The sequence below is a fragment of the Chaetodon trifascialis genome, chromosome 22 (assembly GCF_039877785.1).
Source record: "Chaetodon trifascialis isolate fChaTrf1 chromosome 22, fChaTrf1.hap1, whole genome shotgun sequence".
NCBI classification, from domain to species: Eukaryota; Metazoa; Chordata; class Actinopteri; order Chaetodontiformes; family Chaetodontidae; genus Chaetodon; species Chaetodon trifascialis.
The window spans coordinates 13,292,812-13,318,508 of record NC_092077.1 but is presented as its reverse complement, the minus strand read 5'-3'; the positions used below and the strand labels follow the sequence as shown (position 1 = coordinate 13,318,508).

The 25,697-nt window shown below is 43.8% G+C and overlaps 1 protein-coding gene across 1 annotated transcript in view; it reads right to left on the bottom strand.

The window, feature by feature from the left end:
• Positions 1-25,697, bottom strand: part of exoc4 (exocyst complex component 4) — a 112,533-nt gene that overhangs the window by 31,987 nt on the left and 54,849 nt on the right. The window contains exons 12-13 of the mRNA XM_070991771.1: positions 11,427-11,529; positions 10,507-10,623 (exon numbers count right to left, since the gene is read on the bottom strand). Of these exons, the coding sequence (XP_070847872.1) occupies positions 10,507-10,623; positions 11,427-11,529 (220 nt within the window). The remainder of the gene's footprint in view (positions 1-10,506; positions 10,624-11,426; positions 11,530-25,697) is intronic.

Sequence of the window (25,697 nt, the reverse complement as noted above, 5' to 3'; positions counted from 1 at the left end):
GACTACAATGATAATGATAAGTGATCCCTGAAGGTATTTCTGAATTTTTTTTTTTTCCTCTTGCCTAATCATGGGGGGTCATGTTGTCAGGTCAGCACAGCTGTGGCTGCAAGGGATTCAGTGGGTAGATCAGGGAAACTTCAGCATGACTGACCTCTTCATTCAACATAACAATGCAACAGCAAAAACTATTAGGGTGCATCTAGAAAGTCGTGAATTTGTAAAGCAAATGGCGTATATAAGAAGAGGGCAAATGTGGAATACCCAAACAAGTGATCATGTCAATTCTATGTTATATAAAAGTGCAGCAGCTGGAAGAAAAGCCAGATTTTGAAATGTAGAAACAATACCAATATACTATTGTCGAAAAAGTTCATGTGTAGTCAGAATCTTAACAGCGGCCCTCCACTCTTGCAGCCTCGACTTTGAAGACAGGGAGCTCAACAGCGGGCCAAGTCAGTGAATGGAGAAGAGTAAACAATGGATGCCCGATCCATTACTCCTGCTCTAACAAATGCTCTTGCGCTCAGCTCCCTTGTCTAATTCTGCTCATTTAACACAGCCATTTGTCTCAGGCAGCAGAAATCATTAAAAAGTAATCAAGGGACAGATTGAGAAAGGGAGGGCTGAGAGAGAGTGAGAGAGAAAGTGTTTTCTGCTACGTCTCCTCTATCTTACTTGACCGTTACATAGGAGACAACATCCACTGTGGAGGCCTCTCCCTCTATATCCATCTTACTCTCTGCTTTCTAATGTTTCACGCTTAAAAGGTCACCATACAATGCAATCATGTGAAAAACACACATTTCTCTCGTAATTCTACTTCGCAGTATTGCATTACCCCTGAAGCAGAGCTTGGTTGCACTCTGCCTCTTCTCTTTTACATCATTACTACGTAAAAGCATAGTCATCAAGGAAAATTAGACTTGCGTGTTGCAAATGGATCCCAGATATTTGCTGGAGTAAACTGCTGTCGTTAAGAGCGAAATGAAGGCCACAGCCGTAGTGGTTTAATGACAGCAGCAAGGCAGTGCTAGCACTCATAGTGGAAAAGCTGTTAATGCACGGTCATCACGACAGAAACCATCATGAGCTGGTGCTAAAAGTAGTTTTTTTTCCTTTGGTTGGTTGAGTTGAAAGCAAAACACGGGGACATGACATTAATACAGCATGAGGACGTAATCGCTAAACTTATCCACGTTGCTGTGTTCTGTTGGCTAAATGTGAAGCGTCATCCTGAGGTATAACGGAAGGTACGAAGAGGAAGTGCATTTTATTTGCTCGAGCTCACTCGGGATACCTAAATACACGCTGCGTCTGAACGGCAGTTTGTTCCAAAACCTCTCCGTTATGTGTTTTCTGAGCTGCTGAAGTGGACGGGGGACTCCAGGGCCTCAGGTTTGAATCTGAAACGGATCATGGACTTCCCCATTAAAATGGGGGTGCCCCTCAAGGTTGCGCGGGGGTCAGAGTGTTTAACCTCGTGCTCTTTGCCACTTCACTTGCACCCTGACCCCAAACCGCTGACTCGTGTAATGCCTGTGCCATGCCATTCACGTGTGTGACAGAGGGTTGCCAAAATGATACACACCCAGCGGCGCGTATACACAACTGCGCACACCCACACAAACAAGAACAAATGCTAAGATAACCCCCCGCCTGGCCCCTTTCCCACATACACACACACAGGCTGTCCCTCTCCTGGGTACAGGGGGAGCTGGGCATGAGTGGGACATTGTCTTGACAGATCATTCATCAACGTCAGAATAGAGCCACACTTTGTGGACTCCCCTGACACACACCGGATGGCCTCACGCTCTTGCCTGCTCAACTGCAACACATGCTTCTTTGTATGTGCGTGCATGGGAGTGGGTTCGTATTCAAGTTTGCTTAAGCTCTGACAACTAGGCGGCGTGCCTTTGTCTACTGAAGTGTGTATTATGTCACAAAAATAAATGAAATAAATTAAAAAAAACAAGACCGCCCTAATCCTCATGGGATTTCATTCAGTAAGCTTAGGACTGTTATCTGAAATCGAAATTAATCTGCAAAACTTCTTATTTCTCTTTTAATTGACTGAATTTACTGCATTCAAGATTTGAAATGCGTTCCTCCGGAAAAATAAATTTGTGGTTTCATGACAACACTAAAAGGACGGTTAAACCTTCATTGTTTATTTGTGCGCAGATTCGTCTTCCCGCACCTCAGTTCTCTCCATTTGACCTGAAAGCCACCAATCAAGAGCCGTCACCTCGAATTTTGTGCGAGTAGTCATCCTTCTGACAGGCTGCAGTACATACAAGAACCTGCATGTGGATTTGCATAAGCCCATCGTTTTCATCAGTGTTTGGGTAAAATCTGACACATGCAAATTGAATCCTAGACGTCATTATAGCTGCCGGTCATTAAATGATTCATTTTGGGCTGAGATTCAAATAAAGATGTACACATGGATTTTAACTAACATGTCCCAATGAAGCAAGTAGACATATACACAGCTTGTGTGTCAACCAAATTGAGTTACCAAAAGAACACATCTTCTCTTTCACCTCCGTCACCATCGCTTCTGATGCAAAGCTTCGTGCAGTGTTTGTAAGCGTTCTAATTGAGAGATGAGGAGCAATATCACACTTGGCTGATTACAGATGGGCTTCGATATGACATACCCTCTATTCACACCCACACACACACACAAAAAACACACAAATGCAGGGTGAAATACGGAGATTCTGCACATGCTAATTCTAGGAATCACCCTAGAGTTCAGATTTGATTCCACGTCGAAGCTCAGAAGTCAATTTTGCTCATCACTGCATGATCCTCTCGCCGGTATTACATCCAGGATCCTATCATTGCCTTCTGGTGGGTGTGAGAGGGATGTTCATACCATTTTATATGATTATTTATCACTTATTATTACCAGCTATTCTGAATTATTTATAACAAGATCTGGGTAAGGCCATCACTGCTGTGTATGAGCAAATGAAAGTCTGTATAAGAGAGTGAAAGAGAAATGATAATGTAGTTTAATGTGCTCTGTGCCCCATTAGGCTCATATGGCACCACAGTGTTGGTGCACACACACATACACACACAATGTGTGCGCTCACAGCAATACAAAGATTGTCATTTGCAAATTTTGGTGCACTGACTTGCTTCTAAAAATTCAAGCTGTAACTTTTATCAGGCGCCCACAGCCAAAACCTTCTTTCCCTCGAACCAAAGGGCATGTTTGTGGTAGAGCTGACATTTCAACTTCTCTCCCTCTAACTCACTCACTCCAAAGGCAAAGATGATGTCTCGTTACACACAGAGACTCTGTCAGTGGTAACGCTGCATGGTGTGAACCTGTACTACCCTGGGCTGTAGCCGGCGAGGCTGTTTTCTTCACTCATTTAAATGCTCTCTCTGTCACGGCATGCACAGAGGCGAGCGCGCACACATATATTATGTATAACATATATATCTATTATATTTATATAAATATATAAACAGCGTAAGCAGCTGTGTCACATTCGTGTGAAAGGAACATTTCCTCAGTGGAGGCAGGTTGGAGGCCCAGGGCAGCTGGGCGCGAGCCTCAGGAGCATCTGTGTTTGGTGTGAGATAACCAGGCGAAGGCGGGTGGCGGGGATTGTTCCACCCTGAGCGGTGAGGAGCAGAAATATGGCTTTGAGGTGATCTCAACTCAAAGTACTTTGATTTGATGCCATTTAGTAGGACTTCTTCTACATTGTATCACCAGAGCAAATAGCATAAAAAGTCTATTACATATTGCAGCGTGTTATATATATGTGTATGAGTTCCTCCTGAGAACCGAGGGGAAAAAGTACCTTTCAATCTATTTTTTTTTTTTTTTTTGTAATTTCCTGCCTCTTTGGAGCTCAAACAACAACTCACAATCTAGAATTTTGTAAAAACATTTTTAGTTTAGATTTCACAGCATGTCCACTGTAGTGGACTAACAGAACAATTTTACCATAACAGAATCACAATAGGCTGACAAGAAAACAAAAATGTCAATCCATTTTTTAAATGAAACTGAACATTTGGCCTGTATCTTTTGCTGAACTACTGAACTAAATTGACATTATTAAACATTCGTAACATTGCTATTATTTTTCCTAAGAAAAAGTTTAACTGAACTCCAATTTTATGATTCCTCACATGTTCATAAAGAAGAAAATATATCATTACCATAGTTAAAAAGCAATATCTTAACAATATTTGACTTATGTTTTCTCTTTTCCTGGCATTTGCGTTTCCCCTCATCCCACCCAAACACATGAGATATCATTGGAAAGGCCAGGATGTCCTCTACCGAGCACAATAGGACTTAGTAGGGTAGCTCAAATGAGTCAAAAGATATAGACCAAAACCAAATATCCACTACAGAGGACACAAATGAATAGGCTGGGTCTCAGGAGGATATATATGTGTATATCTAAAATGATTTGAACCTGGGCAGATCTCCTGGGAAATGGCTCAAATTGGATTAAATAATGAATTGAACAAAACATATAATTTTCTAATTAACTGTCTAAGAACAGGCAGTCGGAAAGGGAAGCCAGAGCGATCTGTCGTATACGTTAACACAAACACTGAGGAGTTTGATCTAAATGTGATGGGACTTAAGCAGCCTCTGAATTTCAGCACCTTTAAAATCAAACATTTACTACAATTCAAAGTCGACATGAAAGCATTTCCCGCTGGTAGCGAAAGCCTCTAAAGCGTTCTTGAGCACATCATCTGCCAGTGTAACCGCAGAGTGTTCCTTTGAGAGCATGTCTGCTCAGCTGACCCCCACGTACAGATCAAGGTTATAATAATAATTATGAATCAAATATCAAAAGACATACTTAAAAAGCTGGAGGATTGGCGACTTTCTTCAAGGAAACTCATCCTTTCATCCTACAGCTTCTTCTTGACCTTTGTAAGAGCGCAAGAGCCAATCCGACCGGACTGAGATACTGCTACATCGTCTAAGTTCAAGCAAGGCCGAGACGAGAACGTAAAATCAAATAATCCTCTGGAAACCATCACGTTGTCTTAGTGATTACAACTCTCTTGGTAGTGGAGGGAAAAGGAGATTGGAGGGACTCATTTCAAGTACAGCCAAAATTGCTGCGAGTAAGAGTGATACTTTTTTTTATTGAGGTGCCTCATTCCTTGATAACTCTTAACAGCTGTAAAATTGTCAACTGGATGCTTAGGCACAATCCATTTCATGACAGATAATGTAGTAGAGGGCTGCAGGAACTATTTGGACTAAATGGAAAAGCATTTAGATTATTTATTTTACTGTGAACGGGCCTATTTTGGCTGAATGAAAATGGCTGCACTTTCGCTGAGATTCTCTTTTTGCTAATAAACCTTGGAATGGCTTTTGGTTTTGTTTCTGGTAATCTTTGTGGTGTAAGCAGTGCGTGCATGCGTGTGTGTGTGCATGTACGCACACAAACCACCCTAATGCCCTCTTTCCTCCTGCCTCCCACTCCCACTTGTGTCCCAATCACAGGGCACGGCTGATGCAGCTAACAGGTGTATTGTGTTGTGATTGCTGCGTACTGTTGATGGGAGCTGGGTGCTGAGAGTCTCCTTAATAAAGAGAAGCCCCCCCTGCCCTTCCCACGCTCTAATCTCCACTGTATGTGTGTGTGTGTGTGTGTGTGTGTGTGTGTGTGTGTGTGTGTGTGCGATGGGGTGTTCGTGGTGGGGAAGCAGGGAGCCAATCAACATGGAGCGATCAGCCCCCCCACAAATAAACACTGCCTGCACACATCACGATAAATAAAAAGGTCAGTGTCATTACAGTTATTGGAGGTGGATGTGTGAGTACGTGTGCATGCACAAGTAACACGTGTATACTGTAGGTGTGTATGCCTGTTTCCACCCTCCTCTCTGACGAAGCTACATGTGAATATGAAATTTAAAAGGTCAACATCATTAGCAGGCCATTGGCAGCCGCACATATCCGCAATACAGTGAGCGCTCTGGCAGCTGACAGCGAGTGAATGAAATCAGTCTTCATCTGGCTCCAGAACAAGTTGTGTGTGCCGACAAACACCCCCCAAAAACAAGCAAACACATGCACGTAACGAATGAATAACAAATGCAGGGACGCTGACCGCACAAACACGCACACACATATGCAGATGCAACAGCAGTAGTTAGCGGCTATTGTTTGGAGACACAGGGGACAAAGCTGAATGATACTTGGCTGGAGAGAGAGGACCAATGCGTAATGTAATTACGGCTCCGGTGTGGTCTCGGCTGATGAAGTAAACAAACAGAAAACAAACAATTCATCCGCACTCATGGATGGACTCTCTCATGAGCGCACCCTGTGAGCGGGCATGCAGGTGTCTCCACACCGCTGTCTTCTGGGCAGAAGTGCGGTCGCCTGTTTCTTGTTTTGGTCGGTTTGTTTCATTGCACTTGTACGAAGCTGCACGTGCGTATTGTGTCTATGCTTGTATGTTAGTGTGTCACAAAGTGAGTGTGCAAAGGGGACATGTGTGTGTGTGTGTGTGGGGGGGGGTTCTACTAAGATTAATGGAGCCAATCTCCAGAGTTATCCAACAGAGTGACCATACCCTCCCTATCCTACTTTATGCTATTCTATTCCCCGTCTCTCTCTCTCTCCCCCCTCTACCATTTTCCCTCGATCTAACTCTAATTAAATGAATCAATCAGTGGCAACACCAAAGCTGGACAGATAGCATCACACTGCTAGGGCTAAACGCCTGTATGTTTGTGTGCTGGAGTCCAGTCCGTGGGGAAAAAAAGGAGAGGAAAAACAAGAATAAAAAAGAACAACTATGGTCACAAAAGATGAAAGGAGGAGAGGAACAAAGTCATCCAAAAAGCAAGAATGGAAGCCAGATATCAAATAAACCAAAGACATGAAGAAACATGAAGCAGACTGAGATTGGTGGCTTGGTTGCCTTCCTCCTTTCTTTAACATCACTGCTCCTCCAGAGACTTATCAGCCGAGGCTATGCTATCACACAGACACATGAACGGACGTTAACCTTTCCCACTGAACTGTATACTGTCCCAGTCAGCCCTTATCTCATGCTCCTAGTGGACAATAAATAACTAGTGTCAGGCTCATAATCATATCATTATTATATTATATATGTATACGATACATAAATGCAGGATTTGACACTGCTGGTGCCTTGTGATAGGCAAATCATGGCCCGTATCAATATTGCTTATTAACCTAAGCCCAGACTGCATGTGTATTGCTTATTATGGGCTGTTTCATTCACCTCATGTGACATTCACCTTGACTCCTGTGCAGTGTTTCCACAAAGTCACTTTGTCCATTTCTAGCGGTGAGATATCACTGACAAAGGGTCAAATAATTCATGCAACATAAATGTATTTAATAACATGGGTCCACTCCAAAAGTTAATGCGATGGAAATGCAACCATAAATATTCTCATCATGCTGCAAAGGCAAACCTATTCCGTATGATACAGCAGAGGGTCAGAAAATAATACACATTTCATGTATATGTAAAAGCTGCGACAGAGTGATGCAGCTTACTGTGTATCCTTGACTGGCATATGCATGCACGCTATTACACTTCTGCTTGGCTCCAAAACTCTTCAGCTTTGTTCCAGAACATACAAAACCACACATGCTAAGCGCTAATGTCTTCCTCCAACTCCAACTACTGCACACATTAATATGTGCTTCAGTGGCTGCAGAGAGCAGATGCGGCCATAAAATGGGCTCCCCTATGGTGTCCCGTATGTGGCTCCAGCCAAGGTGTATGCGAGAGTGTGTTTAATGCACTGTAGCAATATTGAGCTCTCTCCCTCTCGTCAACCACGCTGGCTCTGATGCCAGCGGTGTGTGTCTCTCTCTGATAACACCTGGCCCAGTGAGCATCATGGCACTTAAAGGGAGCACATACAGTAAATGCGTGCACAAAAGCATGCTCAGACTCCTGCATAGAGAGGTAGACACAAGGAAGCACACAGAGACACACGGCCACATCTGCTCAATTATTGGAAACTCCAGCAACCATTATACAGGACTGTCACTATAATCTTTAATTATCCATTGCAGTTACAGAGCTGGTCGATTCACCAACTGGCCAGCCAGAAGCTCCTGACATAAAGCACTTTGTGCAAACCCAGTTCAAAAACCTACTTTAGTTTATACTTTCTGGGTAAAAAGGTGTCAAAGCCCTTTATCAAAAGCTCTCATGACAATTAAATGAATAAAAAGTACACACTGAGGAAGAGAATGGTGACACTGTGGATGAAGGCCATCAAAGACAGCAGTGGGAAGGCTCTCAAATTGGAGACGGACAACACAACCACACACATGTGGCAAAACAGACCCACATGGCTACAAATACACACATGAAAAAGTGCCGAAAAACACACACAAATGCCATCCTGACCCTAGAATGTGAATGGCAGGAGAAGAAGAGAGGAAGGCTCTTTTATTTAGCCCAATTAAAAAGGCAAAAAGCCCAAACAAAAGGAGTGTTTTATTGCACTCCCCACTATCAGCAGAAAGGCTCATTAGCCACAGCAGCATAATTAGCAAGATGCCGCACTCCTCGTTAAGGAGGGGCCCGAGCCGTAAACAAACCCTGCTGAACTCCAAACGCCCACGGTCTCTCTCTCTGTAATGATCTGCCACCGCTGTTCCCTCCCTGTGAGAGAACCAGGCACACAGACAGGAAGGCTCTGACAGAAACAAACACACAGCAACACACACACACACACACACAGACAAACACATATTCAGGGAATGCTACACAAATACCCTCAGCACAAACAAACTACCTCTCTGGGACACGGTCTTCCTTGACAACTGCGTGGACAAAAACACACGCACACACATCACAGACAGACCTGTCAAAAAAAAAAAAGCGCGTGCTTGAGAAACATATATTTTTACAGTGCTGTCGACACAGAGAGCCATACTCGCCAAACATCCAGAATATCTGACAGCTGAGACATCTAAAAATCTTGCCAACTGTCTGGATCTTGACTTTGGCACTGCTGTAATCTTCAACCTGCCACGATGAGCCTGTTTTGAATAAGAAAGGCTGCCAAAATCAGCAAGATGAGCCCGTGGTTGAATGCGGTGCACTTAATGAGGCACTCAATCTCAGTTAATTTTTTTTTTGTTAAATTTCTAGTTCATAGCTCAGTGCAACGGTGTTTATTTGGACTGCTTGTTTGGACACGTGTTTCAAATTTCATTTTGAGAAGCGCAAATTAAATCTTATTCATCTCTGCTGAAGCACAAATTTAAGAGGTGGACATCTCAAAACACGAGTGCACAAAAGCCAAAATCAAAAAGCAAATTACCACGAGAAGTAAGGGAGGAAACATGTTTTTAGTGTGAGTCAACTGACCACTTGTACCGGAAATAGTCACTCTCAAATAGACAGATGTACAAATATATATATTTGAATGCATACACACAGGTTGCACCACATAGAAGACATCTCTAAAATGAGGACAAGCACAGCTATCTTTCTTGCTGCTGCATGCACTGACAGTCATGGTGTGTGTGTGTGCGTGCGTGCGTGCGTGTGATGTTTGGCTGCAGAGTGAATTTGAGCCAAAAACCCTCTGCTTCTCTGGTTAGGTCAGCCATCGGAAGACTTGCAGACTTGTACAGACTTTCTGGAGAAAAATCCCTTTCAAAGAGATAATGGTAGATACAGGCATTGTGTGTGTGTGTGTGTGTGTGTGTGTGTGTGTGTGTGTGTGTGTGTGTGTGTGTGTGTGTGTGAGAGAGAGAGAGAGAGAGAGAGAGAGAGAGAGAGAGAGAGAGAGAGAGAGAGAGAGAGAGAGAGAGAGAGAGAGAGAGAGAGAGAGAGCAACGGCTACAAACTCAAAGATCAAGCACTATTTCAACCACAATTATGATCCTGTGAGATAGGTGGCCGGGTGGTCATAACGATCTAACAGCAAAACAGAGAGGGTGAAAGTGTGTGTGTGTGTGTGTGTGTGTGTGTGTGTGTGTGTGTGTGTGTGTGTGTGTGTGTGTGTGTGTGTGTGTGTCCACCTGCCCCTGAACCCACTGAGATCACAGAGAACTGCAAGGTGAGTGCACTCAGGAGAGCCCTCCTCCACTGAACTGGTGTACAAAGGGGAAACGGTGCCAAGCAAAAAGGCAGTGTGGGGTTTTTCTCTAAGTCTCAAACTAACTAACTGCTTACATGTGGACAGGCTGCACACATACAGTGAGCATGCATATTCACAGCCAGTGTTGCAATTAAATAAAGGAGACTTGAGGACAAGAGGACACAATGTCATGAACACCGTTAGTGTTAATGTCCAATCCAAACCTAACATGTTGTGCAGCTTTTAATGCCCATTTGTTATTTAGCAGTGATGAAGCTCCATTGTTGAGGCTATAATTTGCACTGCCTTACACTGTACAGATGTTCACTGTCATCCACGTAAGTATTTATTGGGTGTTTTGAGAATGTGCATCATATGCTGGATGTTCCTCACCTGCAGCAGGGGTCTCTGGACGCCCAGGACCTTCATGGTATCAGCGCTGGCGAGGATCTTCAAGGGGTCAGCTGCTTTGCTCACTGCCTCAATTTCCTTGTTGATCTCGGTTCGCACCTAATGGTTAAGTGGCAAAAGTTCACGTCATGCAGGTCATATAAAATGGGCTAAAGCTCCAGTGATGAAGAACTCAATTTTTGTGCGAGTCAATCCGTCTGCAATTTGTTATTTTTTAATGAGTTTTTTGTTTTGGCTTAACATTTCCTGAAGGTGAAAATGATGTTCCCGTCAGTGTAAACAAAAGTCACTGCAATTCAAAGTGTCTAATATTTTGTATAAAAAACCCCTCTCACTTCCAGATGGCTGTCTGGATAAAACACATTGTTTGAGTGAGTTAATAGTTGGTATTTCTTGATAAAGCCTGAGGGCCAAACAATTGTATAAAGCAGAATTATAATTATGTTTGTGCGCTCATTAACTTTTGTTTTAAAGGTAAAAGCAGCTTTAAAACCAAGCAAACAACACATGGAAAGGTGCTTTATGGAAGAAGAGGAAAACCATCAGCTTAACTAGCGCAATGTTTCCCAGTACTATGCCACAGTGTTATTTAGCTCTATCAGTTTGGAGAACTCGTGAACAGATACAGTACGACATTTAGGCCAACTGACTTTCAGAACTGCGAGCTGCACAGCTGCGTCAGTGAAATTTTTCCAAACGAATATAGTACGAAAGGTTGCAGCTATTAACAAAAACAGTGTGACTTTTTATTCAGTTCTACCAGTGTCTCACAGCTGAGGCTTTTATTATGAAAAATGGGATTTTCTGGGAAAGCTCCAGTGTTCTGATAAAGCACTGCTTTATGTGCTGGTGTGCCACTCGGTCAGATAAGGTAAAAGGTAGAAATCTGTCATTTCACTAACCTGGTTGAGGAAGAGGTCATTGATGTAGTAAGTGAGGAAGGCTCGGAGTTGGCACTGCTTGGCCTGGCCTGGCCCCATGTTCATCTCAATCTCCTGAATGAACCTGGGCAGAAGAGTCAAGACAAACAGACATTAAAACAGCCACATCATAACACCACCTGCGAACGGGGGGCGAATTCACAAGCACAACGTCTGAAACGTTATCACAGGGGCAATGAGACACAGGCTTGTGACCAGCAACACAGCAGCTTTGCATCACTGGGTCCAACATCGACTGGGAGGGGAAGATCTGCCGTGAGAACTCATTTTGGAAAGCTTCGTGACTCCCAAAGTGCCGTTGAGCAAGGTAGTTACCCTAAAAGTGTTCCAGTGGAGCTGCTCGGTGCCGTTAGTGCAAGACTTTAGTTATACTAGGCAACTCTCAGATGTGAGTGTGTGCAACAGTAGAGAAAATGCACAGCAAAACTTACAAAAATAATTAAAAAAAACAACAATTCTACATGGTAAAATAAACTGCAAATACTGAATCTATTTACAACGTTAATGATATAAAACGATCTGGGCTTCAGTATGCATGCCCTCTGGATTCCCCCAGAGAGCTGGTGTCTGGTTGGTCAGATAGGGTCAGACAGTAATGTATGGGTTGGTAGAGGCACATGCACACCTCGTTTGTCAGAGAATCATTGGTCACTGGCCTCGTCTCACACACACCACAGGGCAAACCATGCAAGAGCGAGTGCCTTCTCAAGCGCTCAGCACATATAAATGCACAAATAAATCAAACTCCTCACAAAAGAATTCTTTGACCTACAAGACCTGTAATATATATATGACCTAAACTTATAGAAAAGCCAGATTCATACAAGAAAGGGTGCAAAGAAGAATGTTTCCAGTCCTCCAGAGAAAGACTCCATTGTTGGAAATAGTGTCTGTGCTAATGTGCAGTGGGAGTCAGAACTAGGAGGCTGCAGAATTGCAGACAAGCAGGGGTACACAGTCTATGCAAGAACTATAGATCAGCAGAGGCGAATGATTGATTAACTTAAGCATGCGTGCATGAACATACAAGCACATGTATGCACAGGCACTCATAAAAACATATGCAAGCAAACACACAAGCTGTAAGATCACACTACTCAGCATCTGTACCCAATTAGTCAGCAAGAGCTCTGTATGTGCGAGCGTGCATGTGCATTCGCGTGGGTATGTCCATCCTTGTGTGTCAGAGGGAGCAAGAGAGAGCAAGAGAGAGCCAGAGTGAGCGAGGAACCTAAACCTATTCTAAATCCTTCATTGATCCCCTCTGAAACTCTACCACAACAGAAAGTTAAGTTGGAGAAACTCTTCTGTGGCCTCATTAAAACCGTCAGGCTTGCAAAACAGTGGAGGCCAGATATACAGCTTCCCTGTATAAATATGTAGAGAGCACAACTTAAAACACTCACACTTACAAAAAAGATACAATTTCTGCTGACAACTTCATTTCCAAGAATCGATCTTGGGACAAAAGTTGCCAGTTTAAACGTGCATCGTGTTGTTCGGAGATCCATCTCGCGCTGTCATTATTGTCATTGTTTCAATACAAGTGTCAAGATGATGGATCTTCAAGTTAGCGCGTGAGAACAGATGGATTTTTGTAGGCAGGGGTGATAACGTTTGAGTAATGTAGCAGGGACGAGGCAGTAAAAACGGCTTTGTCTATGCAGACGGCCATCTGGAGCCAAGCCGCGGGCCCCTTCACGAGGATACAGAGCCCGCGGGTGTTGCAAGGGAGCTGAGCCAAGGTAAGCGGGCTGAAAGCACTGCTGGGGCCCGCAAGAACTCATGTCAGCAAATTTACATTTTAAGAGTACAAGTTTAGCGAGCAAGACAACATGCACTAAACAGAACGTTTTGTGAGACGATGCAGGGAAATTATTTGGAATGTAGAGTCATGAGGCTGGTTAAAATGCAAATGCTTTAATAACACGGGGCAAGGCACCGCGGAGCCTAAAGATTTCCAAATGGATCCTGAAAGAAAATCTCTCTCAGCTCATTATCATCACGACCGCATCTTCCAAACATCTTCCTCGCTGATGGCGGCGAATGACACCGAGCAAGTTAACACACACACGCATTCAAAAGCCATCAACTTGTCTCAACTGCGAATGAATAACAAACCACCAAAAACTCCAAAGAGCGCTGTCTTTGCAGGCAGTACAAGGCCATTTGCAGAAGCTCGCACTCGGAGCCAAACCTCCTACACAAAAACATGGTGAGGCAGCCTGACCTCTCACCGAAGAATGACAGCTAGCTCCGTTTGATGTCTCAGGGCTACGACTGAGCTTGACTTTACACTGGTCTAAATTGACATCATTTCACCAGTTATCATGAGCTGCTGCACGATGCATCAGAAAAAAGAGCTGGCCTCTCAACTCCTCTGGCTGGAGCTCCCTCTATATTAGCATTTTTTTTTTCTTTCAGCAAGTCTGAAGTCTCCCTGCACTTAATAGTCAAAGCACATTTCAAACATGCTTAAAAGGTCAAAGCAACACCGTTTCATAAAAAGCAGGTAACGTCTTTCAAGCGCTGTTATTGTTACTGGAATAAATGTGCGTCTACATTTAAATTGGTAAAAACCTTACTTACTTCACAGGCATACCGTACCACATGAAAGCCAATCTAGTGGTAGAAAAATCCATAAACTGCATGCGTGCTCCCTTAAATAGCCTTCACTCACTTGGAGAAAAAATGAGTCATTCAAAAGATGCCTTCAATCCTTTCCGAACCACAAAAATTCCGTAATTGTGTCCGCTTTCAGCTTATGAGGCGGTTTTAATTGGACCCGATGTGACATTAACAATGTCAGTTTCATTGCCAGGTGACAACAAAACACACCAGTCAACCATATGGCAGCTGTACGCGGCAGAGGTGTCAGCCAAGTCGCGAAGGAGACGTGGTGAAAGCACTGCAGAGGCACAGCAGCAAGTACACGGTGTAGACTCGCCCCTGTGTGTGAAATCTTAATAACCTTAAATAATCTGCTTATCTACCCTCACACACACACACACACACACACACTATTTCCAATTGGCCTAAAAATACTGTGGCAGACATTTACACACAGACTGGCACGCCGCAAAGGTTGTAATAGTAGGCGTCAATTACAAGAAGGGAATTAGACTTAGATCTTTTAAAAAGGACGAGAAGACCGAGAGAGAGTTTGTGGTGCTGGTGCTAATTGATTTGCTGATTACAATACTGGCTGCTGCTGATCACAACGCAATAAATACATAAACAATGTGCTAATAATCAATTCTCCACACCATGAAAGCAGATCAAATGCTTGACACAATGGAGTCTAATTTTGAAAATATTTTTATAACTGATTAATGCTGAAATTTCTGCCCTTTCTGTCTCACATGAGAGCAGGCTGGGTATCTTTAGGTCAACTGTGACAAGCTTTTTTTTATAATAGGCTAAGCGATTAATCCACTGATGAACAAAATGATGATGAAAATTAGCTCTTGTTGACCTTTTGGATCGAGAAATACTTTAACCACTTATTTTATGGAATAAATTACAATTATACTATCAAATCTCTGGAGACGTCCTCACTAAACGGTTAAACTATGACTGCCATCCCTCCTGCTGTTAAAGTTAGGTTTTAGAAACTGGTCCAAAAAGATAATTGTTTCTTGAGGGACAACCACTGCATGGACCAGGCAGACGCGAACCACAGAATCAATCAATCTGTCTATCCAGAAGCCTGCAGACCGGCTTCACCGTCACATGGCCGCCCACTCATCACGAGCCTCACAGGTGCCAAGAACTGATCACACACACTCTCAAATACATATACACAGGCACACTTACACACCCCGACTGATATTCAGATTCAGAGGGAGTTTGCCATAGCATCCCGGTGCTTCCCTCAGGGTGCGCTATCTCCAGTAGAACCAACATGGCTGCACCAGTCGCGCTCCAAAACCAGTTTCTTAGCAGCAACTGCCGATGATTGCACCTGACAGCATGTAATTATCTGTCATTAGGAAACAGATGTCAGAGCCTAGGGTCTGGAGCTGGATAATTGTAGATGCCATGCCCTATGTGTATGTACGTCAAGAAATAACATTCCTGGATGGCATAATGTATTTATACCAACAGGGATTTAGCTAATGAGTGAACCCACTGCATCCTAATGGCTCGCTGATTGTTCAGAGAAAGCCAAGGTTGGATTATTTTTTTTTTAAGATAGCTAAAACAAATGAGAAGAGACAGGGACAAAGATGTTTTATAGCAGCAGCTCCAAATTCATTTCCCACTGGGAACTAAACCTAAGGTAACAAATGCTTCTTTAAATGGAAAGGGTTGGGATCCCATCATCCATCTCTATCTGCAGCAGCGGCGTAATGATGCCGAAAGAGGAATGGGATAAAGACAAAGATTTAAGAAAGACAGCAGAATAAGAGTGTGCTAAGATCGATTAGAGAGTCAGCATTTTTAAATCTCCCCGAATTCCCCCCCAGGCACGAACCTATCAGCTATGGTGAATTCTGATTTCGCCGCCCAGAGAGGAAGGCTTGTTCTGTAAAGACCTGTCACACTCCAAGGACAGGACACACTGAACCTCTACCAACCGAGAGACGGAGGGAGAGAGCGGAGTGCAGGCGCGTGCGCGCGTGTGTGTGTGTGTGTGTGTGTGCGTACCTGTGAGCGTGGCAGATGTAAAATCTGGCTGTCACACTGACACACACGCACACACTCAAAGGCTGACATGGAAATGTACAGCCGCATGCCAATACATCAATAGACCACATCCAGTGACACTTAAAAGCACTTATGTTTATGCAATTATTCTTCCTCGCTGCCTGACCCAGTCACTTCAGGAAGATTTCAAAGCCATAAAAGGATTTAAATTCACGGTGACACTTTATGGGTTTTATGGGACAACCAACATTAGCTTTCATTCCAATGGATCAGACAATAGCTGCTACAAAAGCAGCTTTTAATTGTTATCCAACTGCACATTCAATATTGATTTTCTGAGAATATTACACACTTCAATCCACACTAGCTACTTATTTCTACAGCGGTGTTAAATTAATGAAGTCACACCCGAGAATATGGGGAGCGACTCGAGAGATTTCAAAGCACACAGCTGTAAAATTGAAAAGATGGATGAAGGAAAATCACATTCTGTATGACTACCGGCTAGATCCACGACACATTTTCATCCACAGAATGTATGACTTAAAAATATATATACAGTACAGTTGTCAGTTCAACCTTAATGCAATTACCACCACCACCACTGGATGGCACTGTGTCAGCTTTTTCCACCAGCTCAGGCTGCAAGAACAGTTTACTGAAGTTTTTTTTAAATCACAAATGGTTTTGAGGAAGAATTAAGATTCCAGTTGGTGTGTACCATCTGAAACCTGTACAGGATTTGCTGTGTGTGTGTGTGTGTGTGTGTGTGTGTGTGTGTGTGTAAGAAAGACAAAGAAAGAGATAGGTGAATATATTGCTTTTTTCTTATGTGACAACACTGTGTGTGATTAAGCGTACGAGCGTGTGTTTTCATCAGTGCCTGGTGAAATGCATATGGTCTTCCCACACACCGCCTACGCCTGTGCCAGACTCCCTGCTGTTTATACCCTGCCCTCGCCCCTGATGCTGCATCACATACGCTGAAGGCTCTCTGTGTGTTTGCACATGTGTGAAAACATGTGTGTGAGTGTGTGCGTGAGTGCAGGACCAAGGGGGGGGGGGGGGGGGCATGAGTGTGTGTTTGTTTAAGAGAACAAAAGGGAGAAAGAGAGGCACGCTACGGGAAGGTGCAAAGATGCATTATGTAAATTAGGTGAATGAATGTGTGTGTGTGTGTGTGTGTGTGTGTGTGTGTGTGTGTGTGTGTGTGTGTGTGTGTGTGAGTGAGTGTGCTTACAGCAGCAGGTACAAATGGGCTTCATAATCAGGACCTTTCTTTGGGAGAGCAAGGCTAATAGGATATAAAACAGAGTTCCAAGCTAACATAAACTCTGCACAGACCACAATGGATGGCATACAGAATGAACTATCACTGTGAAATAATCCATCAGTGAGAGTCGTCCCAAAGGCTTTTTTGCCAAAACTCACAAATTGGACAGACATGTGGCTTTAGACTTCCATTTGTGTGTAAGGTAGCCCTTCTAAAAGTGTTCTTGGAGGACAGGTACACAACTAAACTTGTAATTGCGATATTGATCCAAAAGCTTTATGTTCTGACTTGAAATGAGATATCAGCAAACTATTCCTCAAGCTGTTGTTGGACTACCCGGATCGTCCTGAGAGACACCTGAGCCTCCTTGGGGAAACAGTGACAGAGAGGGAAAACTTATCTTCTGGAGGAAAAAATAAAAATAAATGTAGCTGTCTTCCCTATAAAAAGAGCACTGAGCCTTCACTGGATGATGAACGACTTGATGAATGAATGAATTACTGACCAGTGCAAGTGGCTCGTGAAATTCTTGCTCGTGAATAAAGCCCTTTTCACAGAAGACACTTTGACATTTCACAGTAGGAAAATCACAGGTAGTAAACAATACAACCAGCGATGGTTGAGTTCCATTTAGCTGCCTCTGTGTCAGGTTCCTGGCAACGTGCACGCTGGCTCACTGTCACACAAACTGTCAGGGCTTACTCAGAGCTGTCGTTAATGTTATTAAACCCGTACTTTTTTTCCTGCTGTGTCAAAGTCAAAAAGGGTCTATTATAACGGGCGTTGTATATGAATGTTCGGCTCACAGCTGTAGATCTAATAACACCAATGAAATCACTGTGGGTGCCGCCATCGCGTCCTGGGTATTTCAGTACAAAGTGTCTGTGAAGCAGCCACAGAACAGTTTGTGTCTCAGCTGTTCTGCTTAGATTAGAACTTCTTCAGAGACACAAAATGAAACTGAGATGTACAACATTACAGAAATAAGATGTAAACTACTTTGGGGGGTATATGTAGGAAGCAGGAGTATCAGGATTTAACCTATCTTGTTTTTACATGTAGGTCCAGTAAGTGTTGTAAGCAGAAATGCTCCAGTCAGGGCTGAATGCTACAAATCTTCAGTCTGTGTGTGTGTGTGTGTGTGTGTGTGTGTGTGTGTGTGTGTGTGTGTGTGTGTGTGTGTGTGCATCCACACATGTATTGCTTGTATGCACATTTGTGTCTCTGCACCTATTTCTGTCAGTGTGTGTGTGTCTGTGCTGGCCCGTCGCAGTGTGGTGCAGACCAATTAAAACGGGGGAGATTGATGACCAGGGGCTCTGAGTAGCAACAGCAGCAGTAGCGGTAGCAGACAGCTGCTTCCTGCAGACAACAGGAAATGAGATGGCCTTGTTTAGCTGACGCTGCCAGCACCAACACCACAGAGCCTCAAAGACAAATCACCACCTTACCGCCGCTGCTGGCCTACTCCTCCATCTTCCTACAGCGCGCTCTCCACCCTCCATCTCTTTATCTCTCTCTAATTCCACCCAGGACTATCTCTCTCATTAGTCTTTTCTCTTGGAGTGATCCAGCCGAGGTATATTCGGTTAATACAGTAAAGATACCGAGAGCCGATGTGCAAAGATAGATGCATCTGTGATTTGATCCTAAACTGCCACATAAAGCCTTCAGCCATCACTAGTTTGATGTTTCTCACTGGAACAGTCATGGCAGAACTTTATTCTTCCAGTTTGGCAGCATTTAGGGTATTAGAAGTAAAAATACATTATTATGAGAGTAAATCCTGGTTTGCTCGATGATAATAGCATGCCGGTGAATTTTGGTCCGAATCATTGTCTGCAGCCCATGTTTTAATTATCAAATTCACAGTTGTGTGTGATGGGTATATCCAGCACTGCAAAAAAAAAAAATCTCCCACTCCACTAAAACTTGGTTTCAAAGACACACACCTTCCCTGGCGCGTTGCCTAAGGCAAGGAAATCATAGCAGCAGGGGTACAAACCTGTCCACTGCTGGTTCATTCCCATTCATAACAGCTTTCAGCTTTTCAGTGGGCCACATCGTTTTATTTCTGAAGGTCTGTCACTGAAGTATGAATTTTATATAATGGGCTGTCTCTGCTGTCAACTGAATGGTAAATACTAAGACTCCTTGGAATAAAGGCAGACTCATGAGTTTACTAATGGGTCTGTAAATGGGGGGTGAAGATCAGTTATTATGATAAAGAAACAGCAGCATCAAACAGTGGAGACAATTATATGATGCTTAATATGGAGTCTTAATTTGTCTTCATGTTATATGCCATTAACTTGAGCCTTTTCGATCCATCTGCTCTTCATTAGCGATTCAAAAAAGAAAACGCCACTTAGTCGCGAGCAGTCACAGTATTTTCAAAACCTGAAGCACCTTAAGTTGTATAATCGCCATTTTAAATTAAGTTACACGGAGCACATTTCCCATTCGCTCTTAATGGCAGCTAACTGCTGCGATTTTTGTGGGGTTTTTTTTCTTTCTTTTACTATCCTATGAATGGACAGGGGCTGCGGGAGGTTCAACTTGCTCACATGCTACAGCCATTAAGACCACAGAGCGGCAAAGATGCCTCAATGTCACAATGGGAGGCTACCGGGCCTAAATTACTCCTTTTGTGCACACTGTACAATGTCAGTCAATACAAACAGAGAGGCAGGTGACAGCACTGTTCATGGCTGGTCCCATGGTGAGCATGTGTGTGGGTGTATGGCCCCTTCAAATGCCTATTTTCTTAATAACAGGCAGCAATTGCTCAGTTCAGACACACGAACACACACACACTATTCTCTAGTCAGATAGGCAGGTGCACAAAAATACTGTATCTGGTCTGATTGTACTCTGCTCAATGCTTAAGTATTTAAGTGTTCATCTCCTCCTTATAAAACACGTCTGATTAATAAGCCGAGCATTAAGTGGTCTCCCACAGGTGACATTTACAGAAACAGGGGGAAGGGGATTGCTTTATTAAAGTAAGTCAGGAAGGAGAAAACAAAGCTGAAACCAAGACATAAAGCGACTCCTACTGTAATCCGAACAGCATCCACGACTTATCATAGGGTGCGTTCACTGGCAGTTTCGTCTGGTCCAAGAGAGGTTTGTCAAAAGAAATCACAGCCCACATGAACGAGGTGGTGTTAAGATCAAACTCCGGTTCGGGCGCTAAAAGACACAGTGTGAAAACTGCCTTAAAAACCTTAATGTACATTTTCCCTTTAAGTCTGGGCATCCAGAGGAGCATCAAGGTGACCCTCTGTGAGAAACTTAAAGTTTATGCCTTACATCTCTCTCTGTGAGTTACTTCTCATTTTCAGCGAAAAGACTTTGGGTCAAAGGATGAAGAAGGAGAGGGAGGATCTGGACCTAATTAAAGGTGCTATCTACAGTCCGCCATGATACAGCTGCCTTAACACAGACCGGCGAGGAAAGAAAGAAGAAAGAGTACACAGCTCAAACAGCCCCGAATGTGATAACGTGCTAATCCTTTTTGAAAGATACTCAACTGAAAACAGTACAAAGACAATATATTTCATGTTTTACCTCATCATTGATTTTGTAAATATCTGCTTATCCTGAATTTGATGCAGCAATGAACGCTCCAAAAACACCTGTTTGGAACATTCCACAGGTAAACAGGCTCATTGGTAACAGGTGATAGCAACATGACTGGGTCTGAAAGGGGCATCCTGGAGAGGCTCAGTCGTTCACAAGCGAGGATGGAGCGAGGTTCACCGCTTCGTGAACGCGTGATTGGATAAAGGAGATTACTACATGAGCTCAGGAACACTTTTCACACACTGTTTGTTTGCAAATGACTGCATTCTGTTTTTTGGAATCAGGGTTGTACAACATTAGTTTTTTCTGGTCTTGAAAGCAAGAACAACTACAGCAGACCAACAGCATAAAGTGAAGTCTATATACAAGTCAGGTATTCTTGTAAACAACCTCGAAAAACAAATTAGGGAAACAAATGAGAGAGGTATGAGAGCAACAGATGAAGCATGCAAGCCAACTGATTTAATAAGTGTTAGGTCCATCTTTTCTCACCTTTGTAAACACGCACACCCCCACACACACAAACATTATGTCCTTTACTAATCAGAGTGGATGTTGATGATATAGGCTTTTTTCTTTTTAGGCACCAAAGGACAATCATGGTTCAGTGAATGACTAAGCAAGACTGAAATGGCAACGATCCCTGGGAGAGCTAAGTGTGAAAGCACTTTCCAATTCACCTGAAAACTACTGAGAAAATCACTTAACCTGCGCACAACACACAAAGCGTTGGCAGCAAAGATGGACGCGACGAGTCTATTTTGGCCCAAAGGGGAAAGTGAATGGAAAACTGCCCTGAAGAATGCGGGCAAGTCGAGGTCAAAAGGATTGTTGTGAGGAAATGGCAGTGTTTTGATATTTTCTCAAAAATGCAATGGCCGCAGGTGAAGGGATGCCATTCTGCTGAGTTATATATATAAAAAACAATTTTGCACTAACAACAAAACTAGTTTAATCCGACATTCCCATTCAGTTATGTGTGTGTTGTGTAGTGTATTTTCCCCACACCTCCCAGCACAGCATACTGAAGCGCATAGCATCACAGGCCAGCCGTTCCTCCAAACAGGTTTCCACAGTAGATGAGCCATTTCACATCACACTCTGCTCTGATTAAAAAACACTTTCTATTTATCACTTCCTCTCCTTACTGTACGCACTTATCTCCTCTCCTCTATCTCCCACCCTTAGTTTCACTCCCTTTTCTCTCCCCTGCTGTCATCTCTGCTCTCTTATCCCCTGTAATGCTTTAGACTCTTCCCTCTCCCTCATCTTTCTCTCTCACCCTCTTTCCCCTAATTCCCATGCCTCTCTCTATTTTTACCACTCCATTGCTGTTATCTCTCTGTGGCACCGTTTCAATACAACCCCCCTTTTCCCTCCTTGCCAAACCTTTCCTCCATCCCTCTTCTCTCCCTCTCTCTTAGCCCTCAATTCCATTTAGACCTTTATGTTAGCGTAGGACTTTCCATCCTGTGGCGTCCAGGTAGTAAATTGAAATGGTTCTGGGGGCTCCATTGAAGGCTGATTGAATTTAAAAAGAGAAAGTGCCATAAAGAGAACTAGTGGTGAGAGGTCTGTAATACACTGAAGGGCTCCCCAAGCTATGACAGTGTTGACAGGGAGAGGAGGAGGAGGAGGTGAGGATGGGCGGAAAAGGAGAGAGGTAAGAAAAGGATGGAAAGCGGGGAGGAGTGAGGAAGGACAAAGTGAAGGTGGGGGACAGCCGTGACAGGACGAAATGAAAGGAGAGAGGAAAAAAAGTGACAGCAAGAGGATCGAAGAAGGAGAGAAAGAAAGTGTGCAAATTGTGTAAAACTCTTCATCGGCATGAAAACCAGCCTATTACCCATCGCGCATGAGGAGAGCGACAGAAACACAAAACCCCTCACAAGCATGCACCCTTGATAGTGACACCTCGCAGAAATGACTCAATCACAGTTTGCATGGCCTGGAGGGAGCGAGGTGACAGGTCTCATATTGGAGACGGCCAACAAAATGCAATTCCAGGAAGTCGGCTCTAGGGCTGTGTCTGTCATACCTACAGCTCTGATAATACTCCCACACATCACATTACACTGCTGAAATAGCCACCTCTCAGCATATGGGGCTCATACACAAAACGGTGGATGCACACAAGTACCTGCACACACACACACGGACAGACACACACGCCCTTCTGTATACATTACTGCCAGGGGAAATATGATGTTAGGGGTTAAATTATTCATTGATCCTTTCATAGCCTGTCCGAGGCTGCTTGTTGTAGTGTCATGTCTTGGTGTCTGCGTGAGTGTGTGTCCACTTGAAAGGGCTCTCAGGGGAGAGAGACAACCTTGAGCGGGCACTGACCTTTAACTTTGCGTGTTTCACTTTTGAAAGTGACAGGTGTGTGCGGGCCGCTGCGCGCGGTGTGTTTTCATGTACACGACCATATGGGTAAATAGAGGATCTGCCCATAAAATGTTTTAAGAATGACCAAAGGGAGGTGAGGGGAGGAGGGGAGAGGAGGGAAGAGGAGACCCTCGGATTCAAGCGAATTGCTTGATGGATAATTTCTCAGACCCGCTGCAGGGCGGCACAAAAGAGTGTTTTGATCACAAGTGACAAAATAATTTTATTGCATTTCCGCATTTAAACCCTCACTTCCACCTTATGCTACATCACTAATGCTTAAATAACTTTGCATCACAACAAGACTTTCAGTGAATATTAGAATTCAGTGCATCTCCTCCTAGCTTTAGTTAGCAAAAATATAGGCTAACTCAAACAAACATGCCACCACAGAATGCAACCAAATGACTGCCGGATTGCTCAGAGGTTACAGCTCATTGCTCCTGGTGGGGAGAGGGTCTCAGTGTGGTTCCCTCAGTGGTCTTGAAGAAGCCGTCCATGGTCTTCTTTTTCATCGAAGTGGCTGCATCCTCAGCAGTCTCAATGTGGGGATCAGTGGGAGCCATCTCCTTAAAAAGAGTATGGCAAACAAAATGTGAATACCTAATTAAATCTAATGAAATGTATTTAAAATCCATATAAAGAAAGTAAATTACAGCACATTACAGCACTCCATGTCATTGCATGTTTTAATTCACTTATTTAGAATAAATTCTGTATCTGTGTTTAATCACAATAATTACTCGCGACCACGCCTGCAGGCGCAGTCCGCGCCATCTCTGAAGGCTTGTCTTGGTGCAACACTGTCCTCGCTGATGTATCTCAGCTTGAAGTGTGGATCAAGAGAGGAAACCATATCTTGTGTCAGAGGGTTGTTGTATTTTTCATCCAGGTAGCTCAGGATTTTGGCTTGATGGTGCAAGGAGACGCTGACATACTTCTCACTGGGAAGTGCATCGTAAGCTCAGATGGTCTCCAGGACGTGGACGTCCTGCCATGTGGGGAGGAGGTGTTGGGTCTTTCTGTCAGTCATCAAGACATGAGCAACAGCCCTCTGCTGCTCCAGGACTCTTTCTATCATGGCCTGCCTTGATCTCCACCTTGTGGGGCACTCTGTCTTCAGTGCATGCTCTGGAGGCTCCAGCTTCCTTTGTGCCTCTGCTTGCTGCTTTTTACGCCTCCAGCAGCAGGAGAAGCTGCTCGCCAGCTTTTTGCAGAAGCCCACTGCGGGTCAAAGCGAGGATCACTCATTGCATTCTCTAAAAAAGAGAGGAGAGATTCATCTGTAAAATTAAAGCTCAGAATAAAAAAATCATATTACTGCTATATTACTATTGTTATCAGAACAGATTACGTCAAATTAATCATCAAAGGTTAAACAAAATATTTCAAAAAATTTGATGTCTTTTGTAAAATAGCTACTCACCTATTCCTCGATGGAGCGCCGGGGCCTCGTCCATTTGTTCGGAGAAGCTGCCTTCATGACGTTTGATCTATTGTAATGCAGACAAGTTTCTTTTCCTGCAAGCTGCAAGAGGACATCGCTTCCCTCAGCCCTCCTTGACAACAGCCTCTCCAAGGTGATGTTTGCAAGCATCGACTCATCGTTGTAAAATCAACGCCAGTGTAATGAATTGTCGGGCTCATGTATATTTCTATTGTTCTGCTTGATCGTAGGTCAATGGTAGTCGCAAAGTACTCGACAGCTGTGACATCCTCTCTCTTTCCTCTTGACGTTTTGCAGGTAATTCCACTTTGGAGAAATAATTGCGTGAAGGCATCACATATCTTTTGTACAGCATTTTCCTGTTTTCCTGCTATTGCTCACAATGTTTACTGGACGAATATCCATCCATCCATCATCTATACCCGACTATCCCTTTTCTGGGATTGGGGGGGGCTGGAGCCTATCCCAGCTGTCAACGGGTGAGAGGCGGGGTACGCCCTGAACCGGTCGCCAGTCGATTGCAGGGCAACATATACAGACATACAACCATTCACGCTCACCCTCACACCTAAGGACAATTTAGAGTCACTAATTAACCTAATGAGCATGTTTCTGGTCTGTGGGAGGAAGCCGGAGTACCCGGAGAGAACCCACGCATGCACAGGAAGAACATGCAAACTTCACACAGAAAGGCCCTGCCCGACCCGGGGACTGAACCGGCTATTTCATCCAGTCCTTGGGAGCTGGATGGATCCTCTTCACCTGTGAAATGTTCCAAACAGGTGTTTTTGGAGCATTACACAACTTTTCCAGTCTTTTGTTGCTCCTGTCCCAACTTGTTTGAAACGCGTTACTGGCATCTAATCCACATTAAGCAAATATT